At 42.7% G+C, this 17,023-nt stretch overlaps 2 protein-coding genes across 3 annotated transcripts; both read right to left on the bottom strand.

The window, feature by feature from the left end:
- Window positions 1-17: 17 nt before the first annotated feature.
- LOC115761052 (vesicular inhibitory amino acid transporter) lies at window positions 18-3,240 on the bottom strand. Of its 2 annotated transcripts, none has more exons than XM_030702667.1 (3): window positions 3,074-3,240; window positions 1,763-3,020; window positions 18-1,701 (listed from the first exon to the last, which is right to left on the bottom strand). In XM_030702667.1, exons 2-3 carry the CDS (start codon window positions 2,122-2,124, stop codon window positions 405-407), a joined length of 1,659 nt encoding a protein of 552 aa, XP_030558527.1. In that variant the 5' UTR covers window positions 2,125-3,020; window positions 3,074-3,240; the 3' UTR covers window positions 18-404. The 2 variants fall into 2 exon arrangements, with proteins under 2 accessions (XP_030558527.1, XP_030558528.1); XM_030702668.1 differs by having other exon boundaries at window positions 1,763-2,960.
- A 63-nt stretch (window positions 3,241-3,303) lies between these two features.
- LOC115760791 (putative transcription factor SOX-15) lies at window positions 3,304-15,518 on the bottom strand. The gene is made up of 3 exons (XM_030702287.1): window positions 15,439-15,518; window positions 5,207-5,889; window positions 3,304-5,140 (listed from the first exon to the last, which is right to left on the bottom strand). The coding sequence occupies exons 1-3, from the start codon at window positions 15,489-15,491 to the stop codon at window positions 3,462-3,464; spliced, it is 2,415 nt and encodes an 804-aa protein (XP_030558147.1). The 5' UTR covers window positions 15,492-15,518; the 3' UTR covers window positions 3,304-3,461.
- Between the last annotated feature and the right edge of the window lie 1,505 nt (window positions 15,519-17,023).

Genomic DNA, 17,023 nt, shown 5'->3' with positions numbered 1-17,023 from the left:
TTTCGATTTGTATATTGGTTTATTTTTGTTTTCATTTGGAAGTTGGTTTTTTTTTTCCCCCTCTATATAATCTCTTTAAATACTCGTTACTTAAATTAGCTTAGGATTTTTATATATATATTTCAATGTTTGGAAGACATTTGTTCGCTTGTTTTGGAAGACTTGCGTTTCATTTCTTATAGACTAGGTTTATTGTTACATGTTTCTTAAGTTTTTTTTACTTCGATCGTGGACTGCATTTTGGCTTTTTTTGACAACTAGTTAGTTTTGGAAGACTTGCCAATAATACAATCCCACAAACCCAACAAATATATGTATACCTTGGTATTCGTAGTACCCAGTTTGATTAGAGCTTTCGTTAACTGATCTATAAATAGTTTTCGCAACAATTGGGAGTAAAATATTTAAAATGGAAGACCGATCTCGAAGGCATTGATCAGGGCATTGCCGGAATCATAGATGCCTATAACCCCGAAGAGCACGCCCAGCCCTATGATGACGTAGTCTCTGGCCATTTCCTTCTGATCAAGCAAATGACCCTTGATCTTGATGTGGAAGTAACAGGGCCAAATAAAACTTAACATGGTGCCCGTGAAGCTGCCAATAAAACCCATTAGTATCGAGAAGTGTGGTATAAATATGGCCATAAGTATGGTGGAGACAATCACGCCCACGCGGAAGCCCAGGCCCCACACTTTCAGTTCACCATCCAGATTCCAGATGGTCGGAAATTTGGTTTTTGGCGAGCCGCGGAAGAAGTTGCGCTCCAGTAGCTCGCAGGCAGCATAGTATGGCAATGGATAGCTGAGAATGGCCTTGATGACCAGGAAGAAGTTGACCATGCCCTTAAAGCCTTGAGAGTGCAAATTGTTGGTTATCACCTGCTGCGTGTCGTTCTGGAAGGTGAGGAAGCAGATGTAACCGAAACCCGCCTTAAATATCGCAGCGGCTATGTGCGACCAGTCGAGCATCCAGTTGAACTTGGAGCGATCGATCATATTGCCTTCCAGAGTGGGCAAGAATATCTGCGAGGTGTAGGAGAAGACAATGACGCCCAGGGAAATGGGAAAGTTTTCCATGTCAATGCTCCAGCGCACCTTGGACCAGCCCCAGTCGCCAATCTGGAGCAGACAATAGCCCAGGATGACGGCATTGATCACAATATGCGACATGGTGCACCAGAAGGACAGCGTGGATACCATTTTCAGGGACTTGAGGAAGCCCATGGGCAGCAAAAAGATGCCCACAAACAGCATCCAGGAGCGCGAATCGAACGAGCCCTGCGGATAGGTGCCCGCCAAGAGATCACCGCAGACAACCACATACAATATACAGGTCATCAGCAGCTCAATCAGCTGGGCAACGCTGACGGCCCGTGCGCCCAGCTTGGGACCGAAGCAAACCTTGGCAATGGACACATAGCTGTCGCGTACGCGCACCATTTGGCCCGTGCTGGGATCCGGCTCGTATAGGCACTGCACCAGCACCTTGCCCGTATAGCAGCAGATGTGAGCAATGCCCACCATGGCAATGATGGCCCAGTAGCCGCCATGGAGCACGGCAAATGGCAGCGATACGATGAACATGCCCTGAATGGCATTTGTTACGTTCCAGGCAGCCTGGAACTCGTCGATCTTGGAGCCGCCGCCACCTTCACCCTCGCAGACAAATGAGCTGGCCTCCGAGGCGATGCTGCCCTGCCTGCAAAGCGAAGAAACCATGAGCAACTGCATCATTTTAGGCATTTGATTCGGGTACATACCTGAATCCATCGGTCTGCTGATATCTGCCATCGTATTCATTGCCCACAAAAGATGTGCTCTGGTATTCGGTTTTAAAGTCCCCATCGGCCTCCTCGTTCGACCAGCTTGTGGCATTGCGAAAGGGATTCGAGCTCATCTCTGTGGGCTGATCGCTGCCATTCGCGACATTCGCATCGGCTGGCGGAAACATGCCGTGACCTTGACCCTGCTGTGGATGACTGCCGCTCGATCCGGGCGGCTGCTGGTAATCCTTGCGCTCTGGAAATTGCTGTCTGGCCGTTTGCATGGCCACATTGAGTATGTTCTTCAATGGTGGCATTGGTGGCAATGGTGTCGCTTTCAATTTGGTTATGAATGACATGCTGATGGCGATTACGAGAGAATACTATCAGGTGGGGTGGTTGATGCGAATGCTGCTTGCCCTGCTGGGTGGTGGGTGGGTGGTTGGTGGTTGGGTGGATGACGGCGGCCCCCTCTGTGGCTATCAAGTAGTGCGAATTGTACGGATGCTGAAGCTTATCGATTTTGTCTGAATGTTGAAATGTTGTCGAATTACGGCCGTTGAATTTCTGATTATTATTATTCACATAGACGAACTTAACTTAAGACACATTTAACTAAAAAGAATAACTGAATTTTTGTTGGAAATTAATTTTCTTTGGAAATTTCTTTAAGCAAAATTTTCTTATACAGCGCACAAATTGGCGCCCTATGCGAATGCGTTTTTCTGAATTTTACACATCTTTGCTCACTTAGCTTAACTCGAACTGGAACTCGATCTGGAACTGAAGGCGTGGCCGCAATAGCTGCATTCTTGTCTGGCGCGAAGCAATGTGGAATTAATTTAAAATGAAATTATTATTGAAATTTTATGTAACGTTTCAGGCAAGTCCTGCAGCCCTTCAGCAAACCCCACAGCAAGAAAAGAAAATTTCTTTTCCTCTTTAGCCCCGTACAACCTGCTCCTGTGGACGACTGCGCAGTCGCTAGCTTGCTGGCAGATGCTGTGTATATTGGTGGGACAGAGTCAGGTGTCATTTGCAAAGTTGCCACTCGAATTTGAATTTGAATTGTACCATTTGAAAGGCTGCCATATTTGTTACAAATGTACCAAAAGTGTACCTGTTCTTAAATAGTACACAGTACATTGTTGGCTAGAAAATGGTACATCGTTTGTTCACTGCTCTTAAGTAAAATCTGAAAGTATTTATTATGTTGCTTCAGTTAAACAATTCGAAAAATGAATGTATTGAATAACTAAGAATAATGGAAATTTGAAAGGATTCTTTTTTTACTCGAATAATATTTACCAAAATGTACTTTTGGTACGTTTCCTTGGTACAGCAAGTGTTTGTTTCAAGTGGCAGCCTTGGTACATATGCCGCACATGTGGCAACCCTGGCGACTGCCAAATTTACAGTTTCACAACAGGTTCGGGAATTGAAACGCGTTACGTATTCATAGCGAATTTGATTTTATTTCAATGCAAACTAACTTAAGTTTAACATATTTCATATGATTGAATAATAATAGAAAAACTCTAAATATCGTACACTTTATAAAGAACGGGGGAGCGGGAGGCAATACTTATGCGTACCGTAAACCAAGCGCTAAACTCTACATTCAAATATAACAAACTTCAGGAGCAGCGCGCAAGTATTAAAAACTCAGGCGGCAAACCAGATGCAATTGCGTCCGTCAATTGCTGTAGCAGGTTTTGCGCACACCCGCCAGGATATTGCTAATCTCATCATCCTTGCGCTGGAGCTGCTGCTGCTGTTGCGGATGCTGCTGCTGCTCGAAGAGCATCTCGCCGACGCCCACGCCCACGCCCACACCCACCATGCCCGGAGCAGAGCTGCCGGCACCATTGGCCGCAAAGTGATGATGATGATGATGGGCATGTGGATGCGCATGATGCTGCATGGCCATTGCCGCAGGACCCGTGCCTGTCTGCGCGGCTGATGGCGCTGCTGGCGTTTGCTGTGGCAGCAGCTGTGCTCCTGCTCCATTGGCCTCATAGTAGCTGCCATAGTGCAGGTAGCTGCTTTGCATGGGCTGTCCGTAGGCAGTTGCCCCACCTGGCGCTGAGGCCTGCTGAAACGGCACCGCCAGCTGTAGCGGAAAGGCGGTCAGGCCGCTGGGCGTGCAGGCGCTACTGGTCAGCGGATAGGGCAACTGGGTGTAGTAGCTGGTGCCACTAGGCGGTGCTGGCGCCGCCAGCAACATGGCATTGTTATAGGCCTCCGCCTCATAATCATCATAGTTCTGATTGGTATCCGGATATTTGGCGCATTTCTGTGCACCATTGTCCGTTGTCTCCTTGAGCTGATCGTAGTCCATCTCGTTGGTCTGATAGCGCAGAAAATCCTCATACTGCATGCCATACGCATTGGCATTCACGCCGGACAGATAATCATTGGAGACGGTGCCCAGCTCGTTCATGCTCAGCCGCAGGCTGCCCGCGTTGGTGCTCTCAGCCATGGCCACCGTGTAGCTGCTCAGCTGCTCGCTGACGCCAGCCATCACGTTCGATGCACTGGAGCTGGTTGGGCAAATGCTGGAGCTGGTGTTGCAGTGCTGCTGCTGCTGTTGCTGCTGCTGCAGGGAATTGCTGCCTCGCATAGAGTTGCAGCTGGCATCATCATCAGCGCTGGACACTGGCGGATAGAAGGTTCCCTTCACGGAGTGCCCATGATCCAGCAGTCCGCGATTGTTGCACGTGACATACATGCCGCGGGCTGCAACCACAGCCACGGAGCTGGTCAGTGGATATGAGGCATAAAGGCTCGATGATTGCTGCTGCTGCTGCTGCTGTGCCTTGGACTTCTCTTCCGCCTTGGAGTGCTTCTCGTTGCGCTGCTTGCTGGCACGACTTGACGGCGTCGGCGGCTTTGTTAGCTTCTTTAACAGCAGTGAGCTGTCGTAGCTGGTATTTGTTGCGACTGGAGAGGATTCATTGCAGCTGGCAGCCAGAGATTCAATCTGCTCCGTGCTGTCCGCATTGCTGTAGCAGTCCACGGAGCTGGGCGAATAGCTTGGCTTTAGCGGCTGCTCGTACAAGCCACCCACGTTATGGGGCGTCGAGTTGCGGCTGTCATCGGTGGGCGTGTTGTAGCTGCCGCTTGTGGCCGTCGCCAGCGGCGGCGTCGATAGCTTGGGCGTTGTCTTGGACGACCCCGCTGCGCCTGTTTGCGAGGCCAACTCACTCTGCTGCTGATCCTTGCCCGGCTGCGGGGTGCGCAGCTTGGACTGCTTTCGCCGCCTGGGCCGGTACTTGTAGTTCGGGTGCTCGGTCATGTGTATGACGCGCAGGCGCTCCGCCTCCTCCACATACGGTCGACGATCCTGTGGCGTCAAGGAGCGCCACTTTTTGCCTGCAAGACGCAAACAGTGGCATTAAACGGAAGTGTTTGACCAAGCCGAGTGAGCTGTGTACTTACCCAACATCTTGCTGAGATCTGCATTATGCAGGTCGGGATTCTCGTCGGCCAGCTTCTTGCGCTCGATCTTAGCCCACACCATGAACGCGTTCATTGGCCGGCGGATGCGCGACTCTTTGGCACTTTTTGACTGGTTACCGCCTGGTCTGTACTTCAAATCGCTGGCCATCGCCTTGTGCCGGTCCAGATAGCCGCAATTGGGCGCGCATATGTCGCCCTTGTAATCATAGCTCCACATGGACGCCGGCTCAATTGGCGAATGCGAGGCACCGCCGCACTCATCCTGTGCCCCCACCATGCTGGCATGCGGATGCGACAAGAACTTATTCAGCACAGAGCTGCCGCCTCCGCCCAGCAGGGGTATATTGCTGCTGATCAATGAGGATGCGCTTCCGCCCACACTGTACGCACTGGACACCATCGGCGAGTGGCTGTGACTGTGCACCGAGAGCGCCGCCTCGTTCATCGAGTGCTCATTGTCGTAGCCGGCGCTCTGTATGGCTGGTGAGTGTAAGCTGGGCGAGGAGTGCTCGCTGCCCTGCCTCACATGGTAGATGCCATCGCTGGGGCTGTCGTGCAGCAATCTTCCGTCGGACAGATAGACACCATGCTCCGGATAATCGCTGCCCACGGTCGAGTGGCTATATTCCGGCGTTCGGGACACGTGAGGATATTTCTTAGCACTGAAATGTAAGGAGAGAATGTGTTAGAAGTTGGAAAAAGTTTATTTAATCTAAATATTTTTTTAGATATCGATCTCAATTAAAAGAAACTACATGCAACTTAACGAGAACGAATAAATACAAAGAAGAAAAGTTAATGGACATAAGGCAAGATCGGGTAAGTTTTCTTATTTCGAGAGTTTATTATTATTTGAAAAACAAATTTTTTTGGGATTTTTGTTACAAATAACTTTCTAGAGTGTAAATTTCCATTAAATTCAAGATTGAGTAGGTTATTTCACAGGGATTTATTAAAAAAATTAAGCAACTTTTATTACAAATAATGATCAGATATAATTAAAAAATATTATTTCAATAATTTCTCCATAGCATCAAAGAGCAAAACTCCTTTCCGTTTAAAAATCGTATCGGTTTTGACTAACTTTTAAAAATTAGGATTCACATTTTCTCATAAATTGTTCGTTAGTTTTGTTGACAAAAATACCAATTTTTATTAAATTTAGGGTTTTTATCAACGCAGCAATCCTTTAAAAATGTTCAGTGCTTTGGTTTATGATTCGAAACGAATTTGTGAGTCTAGTTTTCCATCCATAATAATGAAATAATTCAATTTTAATAAATAATTGCCCGTCCTACTGAAAATATTGCGAGTCGTAAATATTTTCATATGGAAGTTTCGGGCTAAATTTGATCTCTACCCCGAATTACATTAACCAAATAAAGTTGGATATAGCTAATGTTTAAATATTTATGTTTAAAGCTAAATCTCTCTCAACAGAGTTTTATTTTAACCCAATTTAGTTTTACAAATTATGGATGCATTCGGGATTCGTTTTTGGGGCCATTAGTTTGATTTTGGAATTCGTTTAAGATTAAATAGTATTTTTTTTTTGTTTTAACAAATATTCAAAAGAAAATATAAAGTACTTATCCAGGAATATTTATAAATGAAATGTTTCTCAAAGTTTGTAGTTAGGAAAAATTTTATATTCCACTTGAGGATGCAAAAATGTTTCGAAATCTAAATAATTCTATTTTCGTGGAATTTATGACACTTTGTCAGTTTGTAATATTGAGTGTAGAATTGGGTTATACAAATTTTTCTATAAATTCAGAAATTTATCAACTGCGGAAAGGGATCTATTATCTTTTAACATTTCTTCCAAAAAATCGTATGCTTTTTCGTAAGTAGCTTATAATTAGATTGGAAAAAATGATGTACGGACTGTTGAAAGTTAAATTGACACGCATTATCCATGCAATCATCCTTTAAATTGAACACTTGGGCGAATAAGTGATGTTTTAGAGATCTAAAATTAGCACGGCCAGGACCGCCTGTATGCTGTCAAACTTTTATTTTAATCTAATATTTCAATGTGTGTATGTATGTATATAAGTATGTTAGCAAGTAGGTATTTATATATGTATGTATGTGTATATTTTCTCTTAAATCAATCGCAGACCCAGCGGGCTTATCTTTTTGATAATTCGCAGCGCGGCAATTTGTATATTTATAAATAGGGCCCTACTTTGCGATTCTCATTAATTTAAGTAAGGCTAGATATTAATGCTCGTTTAGAAGTAATATGTGTTGTTAAATGTTGTGCCGACAATTATCTAAAGTTAAACTTATTTATATATGTATTGAAATACATTCGTATATATATATGTACATATATATATGCATGCATGTTATATTTGTATATGCATATGTTTGTATATATATTTATATAAGCCGCTTACATAGATAACTTTGCTGCGCTACAATTAAAACGGACTTTTTCAAACGTTGCCTTCCTATGCGATTCTCAAAAACCCAAGTAACCTTGTTTATAAGAGTTATGTGTACATGTTGTCTTGACAATCTAATAACATTTCTCTCTGTTCCTTCTTTATTTCTTATGCACTTTTACCCGCTCTCTATTTCCTTTATTCTTGAAGCGGCGTGTATTTATAAAAGTCTATTTGCTCCAATCAAAAATTGGCTATAAATGCATATGTTTTATATGTATAACATATATATATATGTTTATAAACGAGAACATATGTTCAAGCAATTAAGGCTTGAATCAAGATTAAAATTATATCTTTAGCAACGATTAGGCAAGCATATAAACTGCCTGGATAGCACGCTATCCGCAAAGGTCGCACAGTTCCTAATTAGAGATGAAATCGTTTAAGCATGTTTCACTGTGTGTTTATGAGAGCTACTGTTGAAAATTACGTAGGACAGTAAGAAATGTCGGCAGAGCCCGCCTTATAATGATATTTAAAATCGCCGCTAAATACGTTGACAATTTTCACGTTGCTGGCACGCAAAAAAAGGAAGGAATAAAATAAAACAAAAGGTATAAACTTTGCGTTTATATCAGACACCACAGTGAATCGGAGAATGGCGAATGCCGGGTGGAGGACAAGGGCCAAGGGGCAGGGCCGAAAACTGGACCAGGCTCGAGGCTGGAAGGCTGGGATGCTGCAACGTTTGCGCTCCTTAATGTCAGTGGACATAAATGTAAATTGGGCGCGTGCAGCTATTGTATTATCAAAGGAGGCCGCGCCGCCGAGCCACAGTCGCCAGGTTGCCAGAGTAAGCAAAGAAGCTGTAGCTGTTGCTGGAGCTGGAGCAGGAGCTGTATGCTCCGGCTCGGGGGCCCCAGACCTTTATGCATAACTTTTAAAAGTTGCGACATATCGACACATTTCAAAGTAATTCGGCTTCCAGGAATTCAAGCAGAACCAAACCAGCAGCAGCAGCAGCAGCGGCAGCGGCAGCCAAACGAGACAAGTTTAAATATTACCAAAGCTCAGCCCCAGACTCCGACTCGGCTCCCTAAGGGAGAACCCCGAGACGCCCGACGCTCGAATCCGGTGCTCCTCGTTTCGCTTGGCTCTGGCTGTGGATCTGGCTCTCGTTCCCTGTGTGTGCGTGCTGTCTTCTCCCTTGGTTCGATTTGTTACCGTTTGAATTTATTGCTGCCCACTACACTTTTGGTCTATTGTCTACCCAGGCAGCGGGCCAGGTTGTCTGCTGTCCGTTGTCCGTTGTCGTCTGCTCTTTTGCCTACCAACTTTGGGGCCTTGGCTACAAGAGAACGGCCTAATTGTTAGCTTCCAGGCATAGGCATAGGCCAGGCCAGGGGCCAGGCTACCTTGGCGCAACTAGGCGCTCTAGTTTCAGGCTTTCTTTTGGCCAAGAGCGCCCAGGCCGACAAAACTGAAAGAGTTAAGGCCCATGCCCAAAAGCACTGAGACCTAGCCCCAAGCTCAGCTGCAGCCAGAGCTACAGCTACAGCTGGATAATTTATTGAGGGTTCCTGGTGACATCGTTACGTTTTTGATATTCGGTTGCGGCTGCCGCTGAGCTGCTGCTGCCGCTGCTGCTGCTGCTGCTGCTAAATACTTTGCCAAGCTACACAAAATTATACCGTCCTGGTCTGTACGCCTGTCCAACTGGTCCCTGGCTTTGAGTTGGGCTTCGTTTGGCTTTGCTTTTGGTCTGCTTTATCCTAAGCGCGCGCTCACGATCCACGACGACGCGGCGGCTGCGGCTTTAGCTTTGGCTTAGCCCCTGCTCCGGTCCGAGCCGGGGCTGTGGCAGCTTCTTAGCCATGGCCCTGATTTTAAAATAGGACACATACAGTGGCCGGTAAGTTGGCATTTTTATGCGCGCAAAATGTCAACATCTTTGCAAAATGCCACATATTCCACATTGCGCTCCTCTGTCCCGCCACAGTCTCTGTCCCAACTCGTTCTGCCCGCTGTCTCAGTGTGTCTCTCCCTGTCTCCCGCGTCTCCCTGTCCAGTGTCCAGTGTCCAGCGTCCGATGCTGTCTGCTGTCTGCTCCGTCCAAGTACTGAACGTCCGCGCTTGCCTTTGGATCGTGGACCGTGGACCATGGACCGTGCAACGTTTTGTTTACGACAACCGCAACGGCGACTCTGCTGGGTGGCTTCAACTGCGCCGCTTGCTGCAACTCGACAACTCGCCAACTGTGGCAACTTGGCAACTGTGGCAACTTGGCAACTTGGCGGCTGCCGCAAAGTAGGCAACTTTGGCTTTGGCCTTAACAAGCCCGCAAAACTTCATTCAGAAGCCGCATTGATCTGGAGAGAGTGTCAGCCCTTTAGCATATTGTGATTCATGTGTCGCTGCGCGAAGACAGCCTTTTAAGTTTTGTACCCGCCGCCCCCCCTGTAAAGCCCCCTCAAGCTGCGCAGAAGACAAACTTGCAACAGCAAAAAAGCAAAAAAAAAGGCGGCGGCGTTTTGTCGCCATTTCTTGCCACAGTACACATAGGAACTTTGATTTTACTGTGTTAATTATGTTCGCATTAACAAGAATCTTTTTTCAATATTTCATTTAATCTCAACTCTCAAGCGAAAGTGAGCAGCTTTTGCCACATGCTCGTCTAGTCGATCGACCCTCACATGCAACTTGGCAGTTAATTGTTTATTCTCACGCTCCAAATAGCTGTCGGGCATTTGCTTTCTAGTCTAAACTGTGACTGGAGAAAATTCTAAATATTTCTAATGGCAGACTCTTCGAATTAAACATATAGTTTGACAGATATCTGGCACGTGAGAACATGGCATTAACTTAACTATATTTTTAAACATATTCGTGTTTTCTTCTACCAAATAGAAAGTTGATTTGCACTCAATAATGTGTTACGATCTATAATACATATACGAATAGATATTTTATATATTTTTCGAATATGTCTGTGAGTATTTATAGATCTGCAAAATCTGCATTCAAATATTTTGTATTATGATATATTATATTTAGTACCAAAACCTAATCCATTTAATTTCGAGTCTGAACTTTGCAAATATTTTATGAAAGTTTATTCGAGAACGTTATTGTAATTTGGGTAAATATTTATACCTTTCTTGTGGTTATTTATATGTAATTTCCTTTCTGTTGGTTAATTTGCTGACAACCCTTCCCCTTCGATTATTACGTGAAAACTTTTAGTCCAATGTTCAATTAAAAATTAATTCATTACACAGAAAATATCCGCATTGGAAGATTCGTAGTAAAATACCTTATCATTTACCGCGTGTAATTCCCACTATAATTAAAACCTAATTTTTAAAGACCTTTCAGCTCCGGATTCGAGTCTCAGAAAAGTATTAATTCTTAACCACAACTATTTATAAAAAAATTGATAATATTAAACTAATTTCTATGCTATCAGTAATGACAACAATAATATTGGTAATAGGTAACAGTAGGCCTTAATTACTCTCCACGATTTTTGGCTTCAGCTCGTGCAACCAAACCGCAATTTTAAACACAATTTTAAACACTTGTTGTTATTATTATTATCATTTTATACTATTAATGTCATTATTCATTATCAATATTATTATTTTCATTAATGTTATAAATTACGATTTTTTATGAAATTACTCATCATTATTATTATTGTTATTGTTATTACTCATATTATTATTATAAATTTGTATTATCAGTGTCATTACTCATTGTTATTATTATTATTATTATTATTATTATTATTATTATTATTATTATTATTATTATTATTATTATCATTATTATTATTATTATTATTATTATTATTATTATTATTATTGTTATTATTATTATTATTATTAGTATTATTATTATTATTATTATTATTATAGTAATTATTATTGTTATTAATATTATTATTGTACATTTATATTATTCTTGTCAATATTATTGTTATTATTATTATAAATATATATTGTTAATATCATTATTATTTTGATTATTGTCATTACTAATATATTAGTATTATTATTGCATTTATGGAATGAATATGTAGTTGCAAGCTATTTACTCATTTATTTAATGAAACTTTGGACTTCGACTAAGATCAACAATAGCCTGGGACGCCTCGTTCCTTAATGCCTGACTTACTAGGATGTTCATCTAGCGAGGACTACGATTTTAATAGATTATTGTCGAGCAATATTTATTATTGTTTATCAGCTACTAATTTAAAGGTTTTTCAGTTATGAAGTGCAGTTACAAGTGAATTACTGCAAAATATAGACTGCCAAGACTTAAGTTAAATGTACCGAATGTTTCTTTATATTTCTTGATGTTTCTACATTTTATCCATTTGCTACATTGCATTTACATATTTGTTTACTAATCAATTGCTTGGCTCATTGGCGATGCCATTAATTAAGAGCAATCCCCACATTGCCGGCCATATTCAGCTCAGAGGCTTGTAAAGCTGTGGTAATAAAAGCCATTTTGGTTTTCTGGGTGGGTGTGGCCTGTGTACAAGATCTGCAGCATCTGCTCTGCTCCATTTGCAGAGTCTATTGGCTGCTGGTGCCAGGCGCCCCAAAACCCGAATACATTTGTTTTCCAACTCATTTCAGTTTGCCTTTACAGAAACCAGTCTGGCTACGGGCAGGGGACCGGTGACGGGGGGACGGGGCGAAGGGGACAGGCCAAGAGCTGGCCCTGTGCGCGGTTGTTGTTGTTGCTGGTGGTTGGCTGTGTGGTGCCAAGGCGACTGCGGCCCAGGTGTGATGTACTGGAATAACTTAACGACGCAGTCGCAACGCATACATATGCATAAGCGTGTGCGTAGCTGTGTGTGTGCGTGTGAGTGTGTCTGTGTGTGCGTGTGTGAGCGTGTGTGTGTATGTAGATGCTGCTTGTTGTTGACCAATAAGCATAAACAGCTACAGCATCCGGCCCGGGCAACCGCCATCTTAGCGCGTTTGCCGCTGCTTTAATGAACCAACAACAACAACAACAACATCAGCTCGAAAGGTGAACACAGCTACCTGTGGCAATCTCTTGACAGAGGGACTGAGACCGCGTGCTCAGTACCAGGTCTGAGCCCTAAGGTCTCGGGTCTCACATATGAGAGAGATCGATGTGTTGCATATGGCCTAAAGATTCCTACTCTCGTGCATAATTAAGCTAATGAAGCTGGCATTGGTGTGGGGCCCGGGGGGGCGGGCAGCTACTCTCTTCTGGTAGGGCCCGAGATCCACGAATGACCGAGCGCCCAAAGCCGAAGCCGGAACACGGCTGCGAATGGGTTCGGTTAATGAGGTTTTCCAGCCGTCGTCAAAGACAACAACGTCAAGACCCAGTTCTCACACACAAAAGCCATTTAAAGAGCATGAAAAAAAAAACAGCAAAAAAAAAATAAGACTCGAGAAAAATGTACTGAAATGTAATGGATTTTATCACGCACATACCAAAACTCCCTCGCAGCGCTTGGCTGCCATAAAATTAGATAAATATATATATATATATATAGCTTGGTATAAGTATTTAGATCGGGCTTAAATGCTGTGCAGTTATTTGGCTTGCAAAATCCCTTTAACTAAAGCTTGTAAGATTTAAGTAATTTGAATTATTTAAATCTCTAACACATTTTTTGAAATATCTCCTACTTTTGTTTTGGAAAACACACAAAAAATTTGCTTGACGCTTGCAATTCTCAACCAGTTAAAGCTGAGACGGCAGGAACCAGGCTTTACACTCGCTGGCAAAGTCTTCCGATTGTGGAAGCGAAAGGTTCTTAGACTAAATCGAATCTAATCATGATGCTTTTACCTTGTTCTTTCAACTTATTATTTATGATTAATTTATCAGTTGCTAACTGGTTTATCTTTTCAACTAAATCGGGGTTGGACAATAGGATAGCTTGTATAACACTGTGTTTGCAGTCCTCATTATCAAGATTAGGTATCCAGATTATTATAATTATAATATTTTTAAACTATATACAGTCTATATGAGAGTCTATTGAAATAAATGTACACGCATTCGATTTAAATATTATTTGAGTTTTTCTTAAAATCCTTTGCTTATTGTCATGTGCTAAGAGTGTAAGTAAGGTTTATAGTTCATTTAGTAAAGTATAGGGTATTATTTAAATATATACAAAGAATAATAATAAAAATAAATAGCAAGAAATTTTAAAGAAATCGACCGTTTTCTTGCTTTAATTCTATTTGAATTAAATTTATTAATTTCTGACTTTCTTATTAAACAATTTATTTAATTAATTGATTATTTATCTTTCTATCGATTAATCTCTCCTGGTTTAAAATTGTAAAATATTTCAACACGTTGTTAACACTGAATTAACCGTTATTTAACGTTTATTGATATAGTAAAAATGATGGAGGGGAACCTATTAAACTTATTAGCCAAGTCTCAACAACAATTAAGCTGTCGACTCTTGATTTATATGCCTATTAGCAGGAAGCATGAGAAAGTAATCATGTTTGTTTTTTTTTTATATTCAATTCTGTGTAAACAAGTTTGAAGGGAAACTAAAATGTTTTAGCACCCAATTTGTTTAAAAACTCATTTAGAATTGGAAATATTAAAGATTATATGTCTCGGCATTATCCGAAACGGACTTTAAAAATGCAAATCAATTGAGTTGAAATCCCGAAGCTGGGCTAAATTGATGTGTCTACCATCTAGATGGATTGATTTATAGAGCAGGATCAAAGGACGCACAAAAACCATTAAAAATTGCCAAAAATGTGACAAAATATGTGACAGACTTGCGTAAAATATGTTGCCCTTTAAGCCAGCCTTCCGAGAAGTCTAAGAAATATATATTTATATGTATGTGTGTGTGTGTTTCTTTTTTAATATATTCCTTATATATAAAATGATATCTGAACCGGACGCAACGTAAGGTTGTCTAAATGTTTTGGCCTAATGCTATGTTAATATCATGCATAGCTATCAGAGAGTTTAGATCAAAACTAAATCATTTTAATGAGCGAAACCGCATTTTGACCTCTCTACCCGACTTATATATAGTGTTTTTTTTGTTTTATTTATTTTTTGTTGTTTTTTTTTATTATGGTTTTTCTCATACTTTCTTGCTGACCATGCTGAGAGGCGCGCTCTACTCTTGGTTTACTTTCCACTTGACCAATTCCGAGTCCGAGTCCGAGTCCGACTCCGAGTCTGAGAGCGAGTCAAGACGTTTTGGTTCTATGTCTAGCTAACTAACACATTTACATATATTCACACAGAACGCACACAGTGAAACGAAAAGCGGACATACGCACACAAGTGCAAGTGCTTTGGCAGAAGAGTCTCTACTACAGGAGGGGGTGGGTTAAGTGTGGCCATGCTATGTAGAAACAAATTCGAAATCTAAGCAAACTTTTGTAAATAGACAAATCTAGACATATAAGGCAAGCGAACCCCCCCCCCCCCCCCCCTCCTCTCCCCTTCGTTTGTGTGTGACTAAGACTTGCAATGCGCCAGCCCCCTCCACCCCCCCTTTAGGCTGTCGTAGTCGTAGTCTGTGCTTATATACCACTATGTATATACATGTATTTAGGAGAGCCAGCGACATATACGAGACATCTAGAGAATTTCTTCACCCATACCAGCGCATTTTTCCATTTTTCATTATGGTTATTATCTTGAAAGATATGTATCTTCGCTACGGTTGGATATAATTAAACAGCGAGAGAAAAAAAAAAATGTTGTAGTTGGAGTTGGTTTTTTTTTTTTTTTATAGCATGGGAAAAATGTAAATATTACTTGTAATTTGTTAGCAGATGATGTGGATGTTCGTGATCATATGAGGGTTCCATTTTATACGGCAACAGCGACTACAGCTACGTTTCGTGGTAACGGTGACTGCGACGACGGCGAAGGCGGCGAAGGCGGCGAAGGTGGCGAAGGGGGCGACGATGGTTGCAGGTTGTTGTTGTTGCTGCTGTTGTTGTTGTTGTTGTTGGTTTGGGCTTTGCTTTAGCTTTAGCAGGGCCAGCAGCATTTTGCTTAATGTTGCATTATTCCGTTAGTTTTTTCCCTAAGCGACTGCTGGCCGTGGTAACATTTGGCCCAGAGTAACAACAACCAGCCATAAATTTGCGCATTCGTCTCTGTTGTTGTTGTTGTGGTTGTTGTTGTTGTTGTTGTTGTCTTCTAACTGGCATGTGTGAATTTGTGTCTATTTGTTGTGCGGGTGTGTGTCTGTGTGTGTGTTTTTGTTGTGCTAGTTTAGGCCCTAACCCACATTAAGCACTCCATACTTGAGAATTTTCGCAATGATTTTACTTTTTGCTTAACTTTTTTTGCTTCTTCTTCTTAATTACAAATCAGCTCGTGAATTATGAACAACACTTTTTTTTTGTTTTGTTTTGGGCCACTTTGTTGCTTTATAGAATTTTATTTTGTATTTCGCACATTTTTATTGAAATTTTAACTTGATTTAAGGATTGCGTTTTGTTAACTGTTTTGCCGCTGGCAGCTGCTGCTGCTGCTGTTGCTGCTGCTGGCTCGGAATCCCACGTTAGCCAAGATCAAGAGAGGTTGGCGAAAAACGCGTTTGCGATCACGAAAAGTCTTGCGACGACTAATGAACGTATCTGGTGCTTAAAATCAAGGGCTTCAACATTTCACAAAAAAACAAAACAACACACTAACTGAGAGCAGGCTGTTGCTGTTGCTGCTGTTTGTTGTTGTTGTTGTTGTTGTTGTTGTTGTTGGCGCACAAGTTTACAATACACTTGGGAAAATGCACAAGCGGGCCTATATACTATTATAGCTGATATACAGATACAGATACACGCCGCGCGCTGTATGTAGATATATTTATGATTATAAGCGCAACGCAGCTGCTGCCGGAGACGACGACAACGACAACGACGACGACGACGACGACGTAGACGTAGACGTAGCCAGCCAAAAGTCAGAGGAGACACATGAACCACGCCGATGACGAACCGCTAGCTAACTAACTGGCAACTGGCAACTGCCAACTGGCAACAGGCAACTGGCAACTGGCGAAACTTGGCTTAAGCTTGCTCGCTCTCGCTCTCCCATTCCCTCGGCCACAGACATCTCTCTCTCTCTCTCTCTCTCTCTCTCTCTCTCTCTCCCTCTCTCCCTCTGTGAACGGAACTGAGATCTCGCCGCGAGTCGCAGTCGAATGCATAAGGCCAAAAAGCGCACGAGCAAAACCTTTTGCGCAGTCTTTGCCCAGCTTGAAGCTGAGCAGCTACGACCCCAGAGAGCGGCAGCAGCGGCACTGACAGTGGCACTGTCAGCTGCCCAGCTAAGCGGAACGAACGCAGTCTCATTCTGGGGCAAGTGTGTGCCCGAGCCGACCGGAGCCGAG

This window comes from Drosophila novamexicana, unplaced genomic scaffold (genome assembly GCF_003285875.2).
Source record: "Drosophila novamexicana strain 15010-1031.04,08,12 unplaced genomic scaffold, DnovRS2.1 tig00000462-arrow-pilon, whole genome shotgun sequence".
Taxonomy (NCBI): Eukaryota; Metazoa; Arthropoda; class Insecta; order Diptera; family Drosophilidae; genus Drosophila; species Drosophila novamexicana.
Note: the sequence above shows the minus strand (reverse complement) of the source record. Positions and strands in the feature narration are given on the sequence as shown.

Coding starts and splice junctions, on each gene's coding strand:
- LOC115761052 (XM_030702667.1), bottom strand. CDS start 2,124: ATGTCATTCATAACCAAATTGAAAGCGACACCATTGCCACCAATGCCA. Junction 1,702..1,762: donor CAGCAGACCGATGGATTCAG/GTATGTACCCGA, acceptor TTCGCTTTGCAG/GCAGGGCAGCATCGCCTCGG.
- LOC115760791 (XM_030702287.1), bottom strand. CDS start 15,491: ATGGAACCCTCATATGATCACGAACATCCACATCATCTGCTAACAAAT. Junction 5,890..15,438: donor CATCTGCTAACAAATTACAA/GTAATATTTACA, acceptor CTTACATTTCAG/TGCTAAGAAATATCCTCACG. Junction 5,141..5,206: donor AGATCTCAGCAAGATGTTGG/GTAAGTACACAG, acceptor TGCGTCTTGCAG/GCAAAAAGTGGCGCTCCTTG.